General features: G+C 48.8%; 1 protein-coding gene across 1 annotated transcript in view; it reads right to left on the reverse strand.

The window, feature by feature from the left end:
- Window positions 1-16,777, reverse strand: part of TDRD10 (tudor domain containing 10) — a 46,687-nt gene that overhangs the window by 8,238 nt on the left and 21,672 nt on the right. Inside the window, exons 8-10 of the mRNA XM_006153449.2 lie at window positions 16,610-16,766; window positions 676-718; window positions 296-386 (exon numbers count right to left, since the gene is read on the reverse strand). Of these exons, the coding sequence (XP_006153511.1) occupies window positions 296-386; window positions 676-718; window positions 16,610-16,766 (291 nt within the window). The remainder of the gene's footprint in view (window positions 1-295; window positions 387-675; window positions 719-16,609; window positions 16,767-16,777) is intronic.

Here is a 16,777-nt window from a genome sequence, read left to right on the forward strand (position 1 = left end):
AGAAAAGAAAAGAAAAGAAAAGAAAAGAAAAGAAAAGAAAAGAAAGAGAGAAAAGAATGGAGTCCTCTGTAAAAGCAAAGCCAGGCATGGTGGGCTCGCTGACCTCCTGACATCCAGGCCTTCCCTGCACAGAAATGGGGCCTGATTCTCTAGGTCGGTGAGGTCAGAGCTTGAGCGCCTGGGTCTGGGCCAGTTCTCCAAGTCTCTGCCCCTGCCCCCAAAGCTTCCTCTCTGCAAGATGGAATGATGGCTGTAACTGCCGAGTGGCCTGGCCGTCTTCCCACACCTTGCTCACCTCATTTCCATGGGAACCTGAGAGACGCCAGCCGTCAGCGTCTCTGTCTCACAGGGTCCAACAGATGCCTTAGGAGCAAGCTGTGTACAAGCTGGAAAACAGAGGAGCAAGTCCTGGGGGCACCGCAGCTACCCTGAGAGGGCCGCATCCCCCTCCCCGTAGGCAGTCCTAGCGTCCTCTGAGGTAGCCGAGCTGGGCAGAGAAGCTACAGCCCCATGGGGTGGAGGGCTGCTGCATGGTGCTCTTAGTTCGGCACCCTAGGGGAAGAAAAAGTGGAAAGGGGCATTTCCAGCATGATGGGTCAGCAGGGGACAAAGCTGGAAGGTGCAGGGACTCTCAGGATGCCTCGTCCTGGGAGCAGAGGGAGCTCCGGATCTCACCGGTGGTTCTGGAAGATTCTCCAAAGGAAGGCTTCTCTAAGACCTAGGGAGGAAGAGAAAAGTATCACTGAGGTGCAGCGGAATTTCTTTCTTTTTAAATTTTCCTATAAGGCATATGCGCTTGTGGGGGAAGGGAAGCAGAGAGACAGAGAGAAAAGTGAGAGATCATCTCCCGGGGGCAGGCCGCCACACCACAATCCTCTCTCCACTGGGTCTGGGACTCAAACAGTGGTCGGCCATGTAGGAGCCATCACCTTACCCACACCGCCTGCTGCTGGCGCATTTCTTTCACAGACTGACTTCAAGTCAGCTGGTGACAGAGACCTTAGATGACTTTAAGACATCCTCCCGCTTTCTTATTCTTGGGGTGCTGAACGACCCAAAGAAAAGATGCTAAGAAATAGGGAGGGAGAGATGGAGGAGCATGAAGCTGCCAGGAAGCGTCCACAGGGAGGTGCTGTTACAGCGAGCGCAGCAGCCTTCCCCAGGCAGGGTCTGCCAGCCAGGACTGCCCACCTGGGGGCCTTCCTGGCAGAAGGAAGAGGAGAAAGGGGAAATGGTTCCACAGGAAACATCTGATGACAAGGCCTGGGTGCCCCGCTTCTGGCTCGCTACACCCTGCAGCCCCCGGCTCACACTGGTCTCCCTCTCTCCGTAACTCTCACCTGGAAAACCCCCAGCCCTGGTTAGGCCCACGTGTCCACCCTACCTTCTACCCTGCAACCAGCCCTGCCAAGGACGCTGGGCACTGAGCTGAGCCCCTAGGAAGTCTCCTTCCTTTCCTTTACTCCAAACCAATTTCGCAGCGCCTCCTGCCCCCCACCCTCCCATGAACTTGCCTTTCCATCACGGTGAAAACTGGAAGCAGCCAGAGGGGTGCCCCTCATTTCCCCCCACCCCATTGTCTCTGCCATCCCTCCTGCTACCTTACAGCTCCTGCTCTGACTCTGGGCCACCTCTCCTCTGAGGAACATCATGCTCTGGTAGGCGGCCCCCTCTCCTCCAAGCCTGTCTCTCTCTGTGTGGACCTTTGTCACCAGAACACCAGCAGACTTTGTTGTCCATGTTGGAAAAGGCCCTGACTTGACCCTGTGTCTCCCTCGTCTCCCACCCTTCTCTGCTCCCTTCATTGAAAGTGTTGTCGGGGCTGGCTTAGGCTGGGGGTGGATTGTGGCATGAAGACCCCACTGGAAGTGCTGTCTTTCTCATGGAGGAAATAAACCTTTAAAAATAAAGTTGTAGGGACCAGCAGTTGGTGTAATGGCTACAATACTGGATTCTCATGTAGTCAAGTGTAGTTCTAGTCCTGGACCCAGTGGCTTAAACTCATGCTGGGTGCGTGTGTGCGTGCCCAAGATCCTGAGAGGAGAGGGGATTGTGGCATGGCCATCCCCCACGGGGGGTGATTTCTCGCTGTCTGTCTTTCTGGTGAGCAAACGCACCCTATAGCAAAAACCTCTTCAAAAAAAAAAAAAGATGTAAAATTAAAGCCAACGCCATGCTGTTAATTTTTAAAAGACAGCATGGCCTAGAGGTCTATTCCCACAGCCTACCTTCCCCTTAGGCTCTGTGCTGGGCCCTCCAGGTTGCCGGGGCCAGTGTTCATATCTGTGTTCTGAATTTACGTGCAGTACCCATTCACTCCTCTCCCCACGAACACTTCTGGTGGCTGCCCCAACATCACACACACTTGGCTGGCCCTTCTGTCAACCATAAAATGCTAGCACAGCCCACATCTTCAGCCTCTCCAGGTCAACGCTCGCTCCATGGTCTTCAGTCTTAACAGCCCAGCACGGGCTCCCAGAGCTGGAGCTGCAGCCCCGGTCACTCCCCAGAATTCTACCCGAGTAAGGAGAGGTGCACAAACTCAGCGTGTCTGAAATAGCCGCTCTCCAAGCTGCGTCAGCCCTGCTTTCTCCATCTGAGTGAACAGGTTCATTTCCTACAAATGGTTCAGGCTGATTCATCTCTCCCGCTAGCTTCTTCATCAAAATCAGCAAGTTAACACCAGCAAACCCACATACTCCTCACCCCAAGCTGGTGACCCACACCAACTCTTACCAGAGTGCAGTCAGGGTGTGCTGCTCCCACACCGGCCCCCACAGTCCAATGGACAACACACAACAAGATCTTTTTTCCCCCTGAGTGTTTGCTACAGGGTGTGTGTGTGCTCACTGGACAGAGTGAAAGTGAGAATCACCCCCCAGGGGGATGACAACTCCTCAATTCCTTCTATTCCATTACCTCCTGGGGCTTCGGACACACATGCACATGTGCCTGGAATGATTTTCAAGCCGCAGGGTCCAGGACTTAGAGCGTTCAGTTGGCCACAGGGGATCCAGCCAACTTAACCTGCACACCTTCTGGTTCAAAGCAGGATCTTTTACAAACAAAATCAGATCCTATCACATCCGAGAAACCCTTCCAATGGCTTCCTACAGTGCTTATGAATAAAACTTGAAGTTTCAGGGCCAGGTTATAGCCCAGTGGCAATGCAACTGGAGCCAAATGGGAATGTCCCCAGTTCATGTCCTGAGACCAACCCATACCCACGGGGTGTGCAAGTGCCTGTGATCTAGGGCTGGCTAAGCTAGAGCATGGCATGAAGACTCTGTGGGGGGACCAGCAGTTAGTATAATGGCTATGTTGCTGGACTCCCATGTAGTCGACCACAGTTCCCGTCCTGGACCCGGTGGCTTAAAACTCACGCCAGGCGCGTGTGCGTGTGTGCCCAAGATCCCGAGAGGAGAATGGAGGAGAAGGGATTGCGGCATGGCCATCCCGCCTGGGGGGTGATTTCTCGCTTTCTGTCTCTATGTCTCTCTCTGTCTGTCTGGCGAGTACACGCGCCCTACAGTGAAAATCTCTCCAAAAAAAAAAAAAAAGACCCTGTGGGGAGGTGCCTATTTCTGAGATCTCAGAAGTAGAAATAAATAAATAAAAATAAATAAATAAACTATAAACTTGGAGCCGGCAGGTGGCGTAGTGGTTGGGGCACTGGACTCCCACATGGCTGTGGTTTGAGTTCCAGACCTGATGGCTTGCTTTCTCATTTTCCCCTTCTCTCTCTCTGGTCAAATTAAAGAATAATAATAGGAAGCAGCAGATGGTGTAACGGTTACATTGCTGAACTCCCACATGGATGGCTGCAGTTTGAGTCCCGGACCCAGTAGCTCAAACCTCACACCAGCACGTGTGCGTTGTGCCCAAGACCCTGAGAGGAGAATGGAGATGAAGGGATTGCGGTGTGGCCCCCAGTGGGTGATTTCTTGCTGTCTTTGTCTCTCTGGTGAATGCATGTGCCCTATAGGAAAAGAAAATAATAATAAATAATTCTTTAATGAAAATAAACTTAAAAAGCACAAAAGAAAAACCTCAAAGCCTCCACTTTCATTGGCTGAGGCTGCATGAGGCTCCTTGCCCCTGACCTTGTTCCTCTCTGCCCACTCGCTCCTCCTACCCACGCTCAAGCCTCGGGACATTCGTGGTGCTCCCTCAGCCTGGAATGGTCTTCCTCTGTTCTTCACGTCACTGCTGTGCCTTGTCATTCAGGTCTCAGCTGAGACGTCACTTCCCCACAGAAAGCACCAGTAAAGAATGACTCGTCATGTGTTCTCTGCCTGCTACTTATCATCGAGTATTTTCTGCCGATTGTCTGTCTCTGAACTGTAAGTACCACCAGAACAAGGATCACATTTATCCTCCGACAAGGACAAACGCACAGTGACACCAGTGTCGGTAAACTGCCTGTGCACGTGAGGAGCCCGGTAAATCCAGGTGAGCGAATGAGTGAAACAAAACACGGCCTGGGGCAAATTCTTAGCTAAGACACGCCTTCCTCTTTTACATCATGAATCACACCCGCCTGGATGTGAGAATTTAGTCTGCTCAGGACCTGACACGCAGTAGATGCTGAAGAAAAAGCAGCAATATGGGGAACCAGCAGTTAGCCTAATGGCTATGTCGCTGGACTCCCACGTAGTCGACCACGGTTCGCGTCCTGGACCCGGTGCTTAAAACTCACACCGGGCACGTGTGCATGCGTGCCCAATATCTCAAGAGGAGAATGGAGAAGGGATTGCGGTGTGACCATCCCCCTGGGGGGTGATTTCTTGCTTTCTGTCTCTATGTCTCTCTCTGTCTGGCGAGCACACGCGCCCTATAGCAAAAACAAACAAACAAACAAAACACAAAACCCTCTCAAAAAAGAAAGAAAGAAAGAAAGAAAAAGCAGCAATATGGCCCAGCAGTAAAAACAGCAGGGTCTGTGGGCCAGCAGGTGGCATGGTGGTTAAGATGCTGGATCCCACGTTGCCAGCTCAGTGGTACAAGGCCCAGACCCAGTGGCCTGAAATACACGCTGAATATGTGTGCCCCAAATCCCATGAGGAGAATGGAGGAAAAGGGACTGCAGTGTGGCCATGCGCTAGGAGTGATTTCTCACTTTCCCTCGCTCTCCTGCAAGTACCCATCTAAAAGTCTAAAAGTCTGTGGCAAAAGTCTAAAAAACTAAAGGCAGGGTCTGCAGGCCAAGCAGTGGCACAGTAGTACATGCGACTAGACCCACATGGGAAAGGTCCCATGTTCATGTCCTAGGACGTCCATGGGTACATGCGTGTATGATCTAGGCTGGCTGAGGCTGGGCACAGGCTGTGACATGTTGATGGATGCTCTGTTGGGAATGCCCCTCTCTCTGTATCTCACAGAAACAAATGAATGAAACCTTAAAAAAAAAAAAAAAAAAAAAAGCACAGGGTTTGGAGTTCATCTACTTGGGTTCCAATCCTGGTTCTGGATTGGCTGTTTAACTTTGGGTGAGGTACTTGATTCTGTATCTGCTGAATGGGAGAATAACAGCATCTACAGTCACAATGAAATAAGTTCTCCAGGAAATAATTTTAGGGTTGCGCTCCTCAGAGGGTCGACTACTGCCATCAATCAATAAGACCCAAATCAAATCTCTATGCTAAACGACACTCTTCTGTTCACGCACCGCCAAGCAAAGTGACAGTGCTAAAAACTGCCCTCCTCTCGCCACGCATGTAGAGTGCCTTTTTATTTAGAATCTCCAAAGACAGTTCTAAATTCCCACCCCAAGAGCCAATTATCAGCAGTGGTTTCAAGCTAAAAATAATTATTAATACAGAAACATTTTACACCATTTTTGATCTAATTATTATCCCCTAACGATTTCAGAGATAAATAGAACAAGCCCATTCTGACAGTTTGTAAAATTAAGTTTCTGAGGAAAATCTACATGACTGTCATCCCACCACCACAGGAGGCAGATAGCCCAAAAGCAAACCTCGAACTTCAGGAAGCGTCTGCAACACGGAAGTGGCCACATGGAAGCGACAGAGACCAAGGCCGCGTCCAGCAGCTGCCACGCCGGCCGATTTTAATTAAGTTCTATTGTTGCTACAAGCACAGTGGCCCTCCTGCCCAGATCAATCAACAGCTGTTAATTAGCCCTTTACTTTGTTCTGGGACATTCTACCAGCTGGCCAAGGGCTGGAAGCAGAACTCCGGCTGGTGATGCTGAGCAGCGGGAGGGAAGACAGCTCCAAGGTCAGCAGCCAGCAGGCTTGGGGGGGGGGGGGCCCCCCCAGTACACACTCCAGGGGAAGTCCTTGCACACTACTCCACAGGGACCAGCCTCCCAGCCTGCTACATTTGAGTCAGTGCAGGGCCACACCCTGGCCTGGTGCTGGCCACCCTGGGCAGCGACATAGCTTGTTTTCTGTAGAGGTTTTTGCCTCAGTGCATGTGTACTCACTGAGGAGGGAGAGAGAGAGAGAGAGAGAGAGGGACAGACAGACAAACAGACACAGAGAGAAAGTGAGATGTCGCCTCCCAGGGAGATGGCCATACCACAGTCCCTTCTCCTTCAGGGATCTTGGGCATGCGCGCGCGCACACACACACACACGCACGTACGCACATGGCATGAGTTTTAAGTCACCAGATCCAGGACTTGAACAACAGTCGGCCATGTGGGTGTTCAGCAATGCAACTGCTATGTCATCTGCTGGCCCCAAACTTTTTTAAAAAATTAATTAATTAATTAATTAATTTTTTGCCAAAGGGCACATGCACTCACTGGACAGACAGTGAGAGAGAGAGAGGGAGAAAGAGAGAAAATGAGAAAGCAACCCGCTCCCCATGGGGTATGGCCCCTGTCATCCCCTCTCCATCTCTTTCCTCTCAGGACTTTAGACACGCACACACATGCACATGCACCCAGTGTGTTTTTCAAGCTGCTGGGTCCAGACTCTAACTGCGCTCGGCCATGTGGGATCCAGCTGCCTTAACTACCAGGCCATGGCTGGCCCTTTTCATTTCTTTCTTCCATGAGAGAGAGACATCCACACAGCACCCAGCTGTGCCTTCACACTGCAATCAACCCCAGGCCAGCCCCAGGTCATGGGCACACACATGCCTGTTGTGTGTGGGGAGATCTACAGACACAGACCCACAACCTTCCCATGGGGGTGCTGCATCATGGTTGTCAGCCCCAAAAGGTTATCTTGATTGTGACAGAGATTACATGGCTGTATACATGTGTCAACGTTCACCAAACTGTATACTTAAAACAGTTCTCGGGACCAGCAGTCGGCGTAATGGCTATCGCTGGACTCCCACGTAGTCGACCGCGATTTGAGTCCTGGACCCGTGGCTTAAACTCACGCCAGGCGCGTGTGTGTGCGTGCCCACGATCCTGAGAGGAGAATGGAGGAGAAGAGATTGTGGCGAGGCCATTCCTCCCGGGGGCGATTTCTTGCTTTCTGTCTCTGTCTGGTGAGCACACGTGCACTATAGCAAAAACCTCTCAAAAAAAAAAAAAACAAAAAAAAAACCAGTTCTCTTTAAGTAAATTATACCACAAGTATACTGAGCACTTTAACAAGTGAATTTTTAAAAAATATAAATCAAGGGCCAGCAGGTGGCATGGAGGTTAAGGTGATGGATCCCACATGGCCGACTACACGGCTCAAGTCCCAGACCCAGTGGCTGGAAGATCACACCAGATCCATGAGTGTGTAAGCCCCAAATCTCGAGAGGAGGATGGAGTAGAAGGGACTGCAGCCTGGCCACCGGTCCTGGGGGTGCTTTCTCAGCTTAACTCTCCTGCTCTGTCTCTCTCTGGTGAGTGCACGTGCCCTATAGCAACCTAACAAACACACACATTCACGCTAAGACACACCACAGGTCAATTTCGAAAACTAAGGACTAAGGAAAAAAATGAGAAAGTAGTCAGAGAACCAGGACCAGTAATTACCTGGAAGGGGAAAAACAATTTGAATGACAACAAATTTTTCATCAGAAACAATGGAGGCCAAACAGAAGTGGCACAGTATTTCCCAGAGTTGGAAGAAAAGAACCCTGTTTTTAGAGGAGATACCCTTTCAGAATGAGAGGCAAATTAAGACATGCTCTAAGGAAGGAAAACTAAGAACCTGTCACCAGCAGACCTATCCTAAAAGAATGCCCAAAGATGGGGTCAGGAGGTGGTGTGGGGAAGGTTCTGGACACAAACGGTCATCAGTGGTTCAAGGCCCGGACCCAGCAGCTTGCAATTCAAGCCAGGCATGTGTGCGTGGGTGCCCAAAATCCCAGGAGGAGAATGGAGGAGAAGGGGCTGTGGCATGGCCACCCCCTCTGGGAAGTGAGTTCTCACTTTCCCTCTCTGTCTCTTCCCGTTATCCTTACCAGTATTAATGGAGTAAAAAACACCTGTCATTTTCCTAATATTAAACTACTTTCGCATTTTTTGGAAAAGAAAAAAAATCCATACTCGTGATGTAGTAGCTTCATTACAAACAGAGTAAGCCATGTTTATTTTTGTTCTTAGATATCTTTTTTTTTTTTTTTAAGGGTTTCTGCCATAGGGTGCATGTGCTCTCTGGAGAGAGACAGAGGGAGAGAAAGCGAGAAATCACCCCCTGGGGAGACGGCCATGTCCCAATCCCTTCTCTAGTCTCCTCTCATTTGGAGAATTTTGGACACACACGCACTCATGCCCAGCATGATTTTCAAGCTATTAGGTCTGGGACTTGAATCGCAGCCAGCCACATGGGAGTCCAGCACCTTAACCACCATATCGTACGCTGGTCTCGCCTTATTTTCCGTTAATTGCTTTTGTAAATGGCACATTTATTAAACTACTTTTTGCTGTTTATTCACAGCAAACAAAAAAGTAATTGATTTTGGTTTGCCTGATCTTACATAGTCAGTGACCTTTTTAAACTGTTATTTCTAATAACTTTTAGATTATTTCATTCTTTTCCTATGAAGAAAATAATCTGTAAATGATGATTTTTTTTTTTTTTGAGACATTTTTGCTATAGGGTACATGTGCTTGCCAGAAAGACAGAGAGAGACAGAGAGACAGAAAGTGAGAAATCACCTCCCACCACCACCACCAGGGGGCATGGCCATGCCGCAACCCCTTCTCCTCCAGTCTCCTCTAGATTTTTTGGACACACACACACACACACACACACACACACACACCCTGCATGAGCTTAAAGTCACCAGGTCTGGGACTCGAACTGCAGTTGGTCATGTGGGAGTTCAGTGACATAACCATTACACCATCTGCTGGTCCCTAACTAACACGTTTCTCTCTTCCTTTCAAAAAAGTATGCCTACATTTTTCTCGTCTCAATAGATAAAGTAGAACCTCTGGTGTAAATTGAATAGAAATGGGGGTGGCAACTTTGTCTTGTTTCTGTTTCAAAAATAATCCTTCTAATGTTTTCATTAAAATATTATTTTCTGGAGGTTCTTGGTAAATACAGATACCCCCCACCAGGTTAAGAATAGCTGTGCAGGGGCTGGCAGATGGGGTGGTGGTTAAGAGTGCTGGACCCCCCACATGGTCAACCACGGTTCGAGTACCAGACCTGGCAGCTTGCTGTCTCACATCCCCCTCTCACTCCCTCTCTCCCTCTCCGGTCAAATTGAATGAATGAATAAACAAACAAAGTTAAATTTAAAAAAAAAAGAAAAGAATAGCTGTATAAGGCCAGCAGGTGGCGTGGTGGTGGGGCCCTGGACTCCCACAAGGCCGCTCATGGTTCAAGTCTCAGACCTGGTAGCTCACTTTCTTACTTTTCCCTCTCTCTCATGAGTGAACTGTGTCCTATAGCAAATTTTTAAAATAACAATAAATAAAATTAAATAATAATTCTTTAAAAGAAAAAAAGAATGGTCATGTATTTCTGCTCCTACAAACTTTTATTTAGAGGGCCAGTAGAGGGCGTAGAGGATAAGGCAGTGGGCCCCAAATAGCTGACTGTGTGGTTCAAGTCCTGGGCTTTAAAAACATACTGGACCCAGGACCAGCAGATGTTGTAACGGCTTCCTTGTTGGACTCCCATGTAGTCGACCGCAGTTCGAGTCCCGGACCCCGTGGCTTAAACTCATGTCGGGCGCATGCGTGTCCAAGATCGTGACAGGAGAATGGAGAAGAAGGGATTGCAGTGTGGCCATCCCCCTTGGCGGGGCGTTATTTCTCCCTTTCTGTCTCTTTGTCTCTGTCTCTCTGGCGAGCGCACGCACCCTATAGCAAAAACCTCTCCAAAACAAAACCAAAAACATACTGGACACATGTACGCATGCCCCAGATCCCAAGAGGTGAATGGAGGAGGGACTGCAGCACGATCATCCTCCTGGGGAGTACTTTCTCACTTGCCCTCTCTCTTTCTCTGTCTCGAGCGAGTGCAAAAAATTTGATTATTTCCTCCTTGAGCAAAAGAGACAGCAAGAGAGAAATACAGACAGCAGCCCCTACAGGGTGCTAACACTGCGTCCCTCCCCAGCCTCGGCCAGCACCAGACCTAAGCACGTCTGCGTGTTCAGAAAGGCCTCCAGATACAAACCTGGGTCTGCCTGCATAACGTTCCATTACTGGGGTGCCAGTTCAGGGCCCTCCAGTCCTGAACTTTTATTTTTAAATAGTGAATGGATGCTGAATTTTATCCGAGGCTGTTGCTGTGTCTATTTAATATGATCATATGGGTTTTATGTTTACCACAATTAATGGAGTGAAAAATACTTGTTTTTCTAATATTAAACTGTGTTTGCATGTTTTGGGAAAAGAATACCATATTTGTGGCAGAGTACCTTCATTATCTATCACTGGCCTTGTTTGGCAATGTTTTGTTTAGGAAAGTTGCCTGTGTATATTCAAAAGTGAAACTAGTCCATGATTTTTCTTTCTTGTGCTATCCTGGTTTGGTGTAGTATCAAGGTTATATTGGCCTCACAGAACGAACCAAGGCATATTCCTTATTTTATTCTTTGGAAAATGGATTTAAGATCAGAATTTTCTGTTCCTTGAAATATACGGTGAAATTTTCATATAAAATGATCTGGGTCAGGTATTTTCATTGTGAGGCGATTATAAACTATGATTCAACTACAGTCAAGTTCTCCATAATGTTTGGTCACACCACAGTCCCTTCTCCCTTTTCCTTCTCCTCCTCTTGGGATTTTGGGCGCACGTACCCAGCGTGTTCAAGCCAGTGGATCTGGGTCTTGAACCGTGTGGTCAGCCATGTGGGATCCAGCTGCCTTAACCACCACACCACAGGTAAGCTCATATTTTTAAAGGTCTACCTTCTTCTTTGGCCCATGTATTGTTTTCCTAGGCATGTGTTTTAAAATTTCCAAACATATGAGGATTTTGCTGATCTTTTATTTCTAATTTAAAAGCATTGAGAATGCTCCTGGGAGACCGCACCCACCCGAGAGGAAAGTGAGGGGAACCCACCACACTGTTTCCCAGCTCCTGGCTCTGGGATGACAGAACTTAACCCTCTCACCACAAACAACTTTAGAACGGCACAAAATACACGGACTAACCGTTTCCAACTCAGGACTAATGAGCGGATGGCAGAGGGCAATGAGCCTGTGAAACGGAAAGCACATGAGCTTCACATTCTGCTGGCCTTCTGCCTGGGGGTACTTTTCCAGACCACAGCCGGGGGAAGCAGAGCCCAAGCTGAAAGTCCCACTGAAACAGAGTTCAGGTGACAGGAATTCGTGTGACAGAACCTAGGGGAAGGCGCCACAGGGAAGTCCCAGATAGATTTCTAGGAGATTTCCTCGGCTAAATCCTAAGCTGTCCATGTGCGGGGAAAATTCTGGAAGGCCCTGAATAGCTGCTGTTGGGGGTGGAGGAGCTGGAACTGAGAGGGAAGCATAGATGTTAGAGGTCTCTCAGTGGTGGAGAGATCGGAGAGTACCAACTGAGCCAGGCTGAGAGATCTAACAACTGTCCTGAGAGCCTAAAAAGGTGAAGCCTTAGAAAAAGAGATTTGGGGCCAGCCAGTGGCATGGTGGTTAAGGCAGCTTGATCCCACATGGCCTATTGCATGGATCCAGTCCCAGACCCAGAGGCTTGAAATAGTGTTTGTGTTGTTTGTGTATATGTGCCCAAAATTCTGAGAAGAGAATGGAGAAGAAGGGATTGCAGCATAGCTATCCCTCTGGGGGGTGATTTTTCTTTCTCTGAGTGCATGTGCCATATAGAAAAATAAAAGAAAAGAAAAGAAAAGAAAAAGAATAAAGGATTTGGGGGATAGCCATGGAGTGAGGGTTAAGGCGGCTGGATTCCACATGGCTTCCTGCATGGATCGAGTCCTTGACCTGGAAGCTTGAAACATACACCAGGCATACGTGTGTGCATGCCCAAAGTCCTGAGAGGAGAAAAAATTGTGGTGTGGTCATGCCCCATTGGGGGTGATTTCTCACTTTCTTTTTTCTCTCTCTCTGGTGAGCATATGTGCCCTATCACAAACTTAAAAAAAATAAAATAAAAAAGAAAGAGAAAGAGAGTGAGAGAGAGAGAGAAAATGATTTTACCCAAGAATAAGGCTCAAACAGAAATATACCAATCTTAACAAAAAAAGTCATCTCCTTAACAGGATGAAAAAATTTGCTAGTTATTTAATTTTTGCTGGGAGAAAGGTCTACACTGTTTAGAGAATAATTAATACAAAATCTGTACAATATAACATTACAGGGACCAGCAGTTGGCATAATGGCTATGTCACTGAATTCCCATGTAGTCGACTGTGGTTTGAGTCCCAGATCCGGTGGCTTAAACTCACGCTGGGCACATGTACGCGCGTGCCTAAGATCCTGAGAGGAGAATGGAGGAGAAAGGACTGCAGTGTGGCCATCCCCCCTGGGGGGTGATATCTCGCTTTCTGTCTCTGTCTCTGTCTTTCTGGCGAGCGCATGCACCCTATAGCAAAAACCTCTCAAACAAACAAAAAACAAAAACAAAACATTACAGGGGCCGGCTGGTGTGGTGGTCAAGGTGCTGGACTCCCATATTGGCTGACTGCGGTTTGAGTCCTGGACCTGGTGGCTTACTTTCTCACTTTCCCCTTCTCTCACTCACTCTCTCTCTCTGCCTCTTCGGTCAAATTAAAAAATAAATAAATAAAATGAATAACGATAACAAATAAAATAAAATAAGTCATATATATGTGTATCTGTATAACATTACAATGTCTAATATACAATAAAAAATTACCATATTTGTAAGAAAATCTTGGAAATGATGCCCGCAGTCAAGAGGGTAGATGTTAACAGAAGCAGAGCCACCCATGACTCAGAAATGAGAATCAGCAGAAAATGACTTCATAATAACTGTTGTAAATAATGTTCAAGAACCTGGAAGAGACAAAGTAGGTGAAGAAATGGAAGAGTTCAGCTGATATATGAGAAAAAAGAACCAAATGGAAGTAGAAAATATACCAGCTAAAAGGAAAACTGAGATGGGCTTAAGAGCAGGTTGGACACTGCAGAAAGATTAGAGAATTCCATGATTGGTCAGTGATAGGCCGGAGGCCTGGGCAGCTTGGATGTGGAGGCTGGACGCCACCCACAGTCGGCGGATGCTACCTGGATCTAGTCTGTCATCAGACCTGCACCGCACTCGGATCTAACCCGGATGAAGCGCACGGCGCTCTACTCCGCACACAGCACCAGACCCTACGGCTCAGTAGTCTGCTCTCCTCCTAAACTTTACCATACAGGGACTGTTTCTACCTCTAAGGCACTCCCCCTCCCCATACCCTTAGGAAAATCGCTAAGCCCCGCCCTAGGGCGCCACTTCCCTGGTCCTCTCTCTCTCCGCCACTCCCCTGGTCCTCTCTCTCTCTCTCTCTCTCTCTCTCTCTGTCGGACCAGCAGACCTCGCCTGGAAGCATTCCCAATAAAAGCTCTACATTTCTATTTTCTCGCGTGGTTGGCCCCTTCCTTACAGTCAGTGTGGAGGATCGGCGAGCCTGGACCATGCACAGACTGAGACCTGTGAGCAAGGTTCTCTGAACATAAGTGGCCTGGAGGGCAGGTTCAGAACAGCCAGAGGGCTGAGTTCAACTAGTACTGGGGTTCTGTGATCTAAGTAAGGGGGTCCAGGATGTTTGGACTAAGGTAGTAACAGACCATGGAATCTCAGCTAAGGAGGGAAGTGACGAAATACACGGTATTCCACAGTGGAAAAATGGGGTCAGTGGATCCAGAACCCCATTGCTTGCCAACGTATCAGACACTGAACTAGAAGATTTAGAGCCTCACGACTCAAAAGCTGGGTCCCAGGACCGGAGCACCAGCAGCACCAGGCCCGGACCTGTATGTACTGAATCCTAATCTCTGGGGGTGGGGCTCAGTGAGTTGTTTTGTTTTGTTGTTGTTACTGTTTTAAGGTTTTTGCCTTAGGGTGTATGCTGGAGAGAGAGAGAGACAAAGACAATGAGGGAGAGAATTCAGCCCCTGGGGGGATAGCCGCACAGGAATCCCTTCTCCTCCCAGGATCTTGGGCATGCACACACTCCTAGCATGATTTATTTATTTATTTATTTTAGAGTTTTTTTGCTATAGAGCGTGTGCATTCACCAAACAGTCAGAGACAGAAAGCGAGAAATCACCCCCCAAGGGAGATAGCCATGCCACAATCCCTTCTCCTCCATTTTCCTCTTGGGATGTTGGGCACACACACACGCGCCTGGCGTGAGTTTAAGCCACCGGGTCCGGGATGCAAACTGTGGGCGACTACATGGAAGTCCAGCAACATAGCCATTACGCTAACTGCTGGTCCCACTCCTAGCATGATTTTTAAGCCACCAAGCCTGGGACTTCAAACTGTGTTCGGCCATGTGGAAGTTCAGCGACATAACTGCTACACCATCTTCTGGCCCCTAGGTGAGCTGTTTTAACAAGCTCTTATGTTGGTCCTACCACTTGCTAACACCTGAGAACCACTGTTCTAGGGTAAGAGGGCTGCAGAGATGGCGGTAACACAGAGCGGGACGCTTGAAATGGGTATTTGGGAGATGCTTGGTTATGAGCAATGACTAAGGCCGAAATGAGCTCCAGGGGAGTGAGAAACCCAGACCAAGTGGAAGAAAAGACCTCTAAAGGTACAAAGGCCTTTGAGTGGTTTGGTGCCATGGTAATGGGCCGCTCAAGGGATGCTGGATCCATATGGAAAACTGCAGGCTCTGTTCCCTGGCTGACCTGTACACACCGGGCACACAGCCATGATCCTGACTGGCTGGAAGGGCTGATGGGGGGGTAGGAATTGTGGCATGAGATCCTGCTGAGGGTGCCTCTGTCTCTCTCACTTTCACACTCATGCTCATGAAATAAATGAACACAATTTAAAAAAAAAAAGGATGGCATAGGAAGTGAGTGGCTGGAGTCTTAGACGAGTCATCTGTGTAGATGGATGAATCCGTGTGGTGAGAGAGAAAGAGAACGACCTTAGAGGAAGTCATCAGTGAAGGGCATGACACGGAGGACAGTAATGACTACAAGCAGAGCTCAGTAGGTAGTGTGGCCTGACAGTGTGCCCTCCCAAAGAGCTAGGGTTTAGAGGAGAGGAAAGTCATTCGGGCCTAGCAAGGAGCTGCCCAGGTCAGTCTCACTGTGCCCGTGCCAGCCCCTCTCCACCCCCGTGTCCAACCTCTGCAGCTGCCTGGCTGAGTCTGCCCACTGCCCACAGATATGCATACTGCCCTTCCTTCCAGACAGAACCGGGCGACGACGTGGCTAGCATCAAAAACTACATCTCCCAGCCTCTCTGCACTAAGGCCAGGCGTGGCCATGCTGTGCCATGAAACATAAGCAAAACTGCAGTCAGGTTCCCGAGAAGGTGCCCCTTCGGCCCTAAATGTTTGCCTTCCTCCTGCAACCCTGGTAACAGCGTGGAGTCCCCACACCCACCCCAGGAACGGAAAATGAATCCCCGACTTGTTTAACCACCGTGGTTCAGACTTCCTCATGTGTGCGGCCGAGTCGTCCCCTAACACATGAGGCTCTGAAACGGGACCCTGTGCTCCTGGCTCACCTCTACCGAATGACAGGCCTACCTCTGAAGGCTTTGAAGCGCCTGGGGGTCAGTTATAGGCCTGCCCTCTCTGCATGCAGAGGTGGCCCCACATCATACACTATCCTATCCCTACCAGGAGCTCCCCCTTCCTGAGCCTTTAAAAAAGGCCTTAGCAAGACTTGGTAATGTTTGTCTTCCTGCTAGGGAGGATTAGATTTTATTCACCTTTGTCTTACACTTCACATCAGCAGCAGACCAGGCTGTGCAAACAACAGGCAATTAATGTTTGCTACATTAAACAAGGAAAAACATGAATTTCAATATTCCTGGTTGAAAAAGCCCTGACTGAATTGCCTAATGACCCTTTTTGTCCTTGCCAAGGATACCGTCCCCCCTTACTTAAAAATGCCAAGTTTCCCACACCCGACTTCGCTCCTGACTATCAAAGGTCCTAAGAGCTCCCTCACTTCCTCAAAGCACCATGTTCTCGTCAGACTGGACTGAAGGGGGGTGAGAGAATGAAAGCAAAGTCTACCAAAGTGAAACTGCAGCCACCCAGTGCGGGACAAGGCCAGAAACTTACCAGCAGCTCCTGGGGCCACTTGGACCCATCATGGGTCCTCTTGGGGAGCCTCTTGCTTGAATTCACGAACAATTTTCGCTTATGGAAGAGCTTCCCATTCAGCTCCTGGATCGCAAGGGCCACTTTCTGCACGGAGCCCAGATCTATGAACGCAAAGCTGAGAAGGCA

This window comes from Tupaia chinensis, unplaced genomic scaffold (genome assembly GCF_000334495.1).
Source record: "Tupaia chinensis unplaced genomic scaffold, TupChi_1.0 Scaffold000374_1, whole genome shotgun sequence".
Classification (NCBI taxonomy): Eukaryota; Metazoa; Chordata; class Mammalia; order Scandentia; family Tupaiidae; genus Tupaia; species Tupaia belangeri.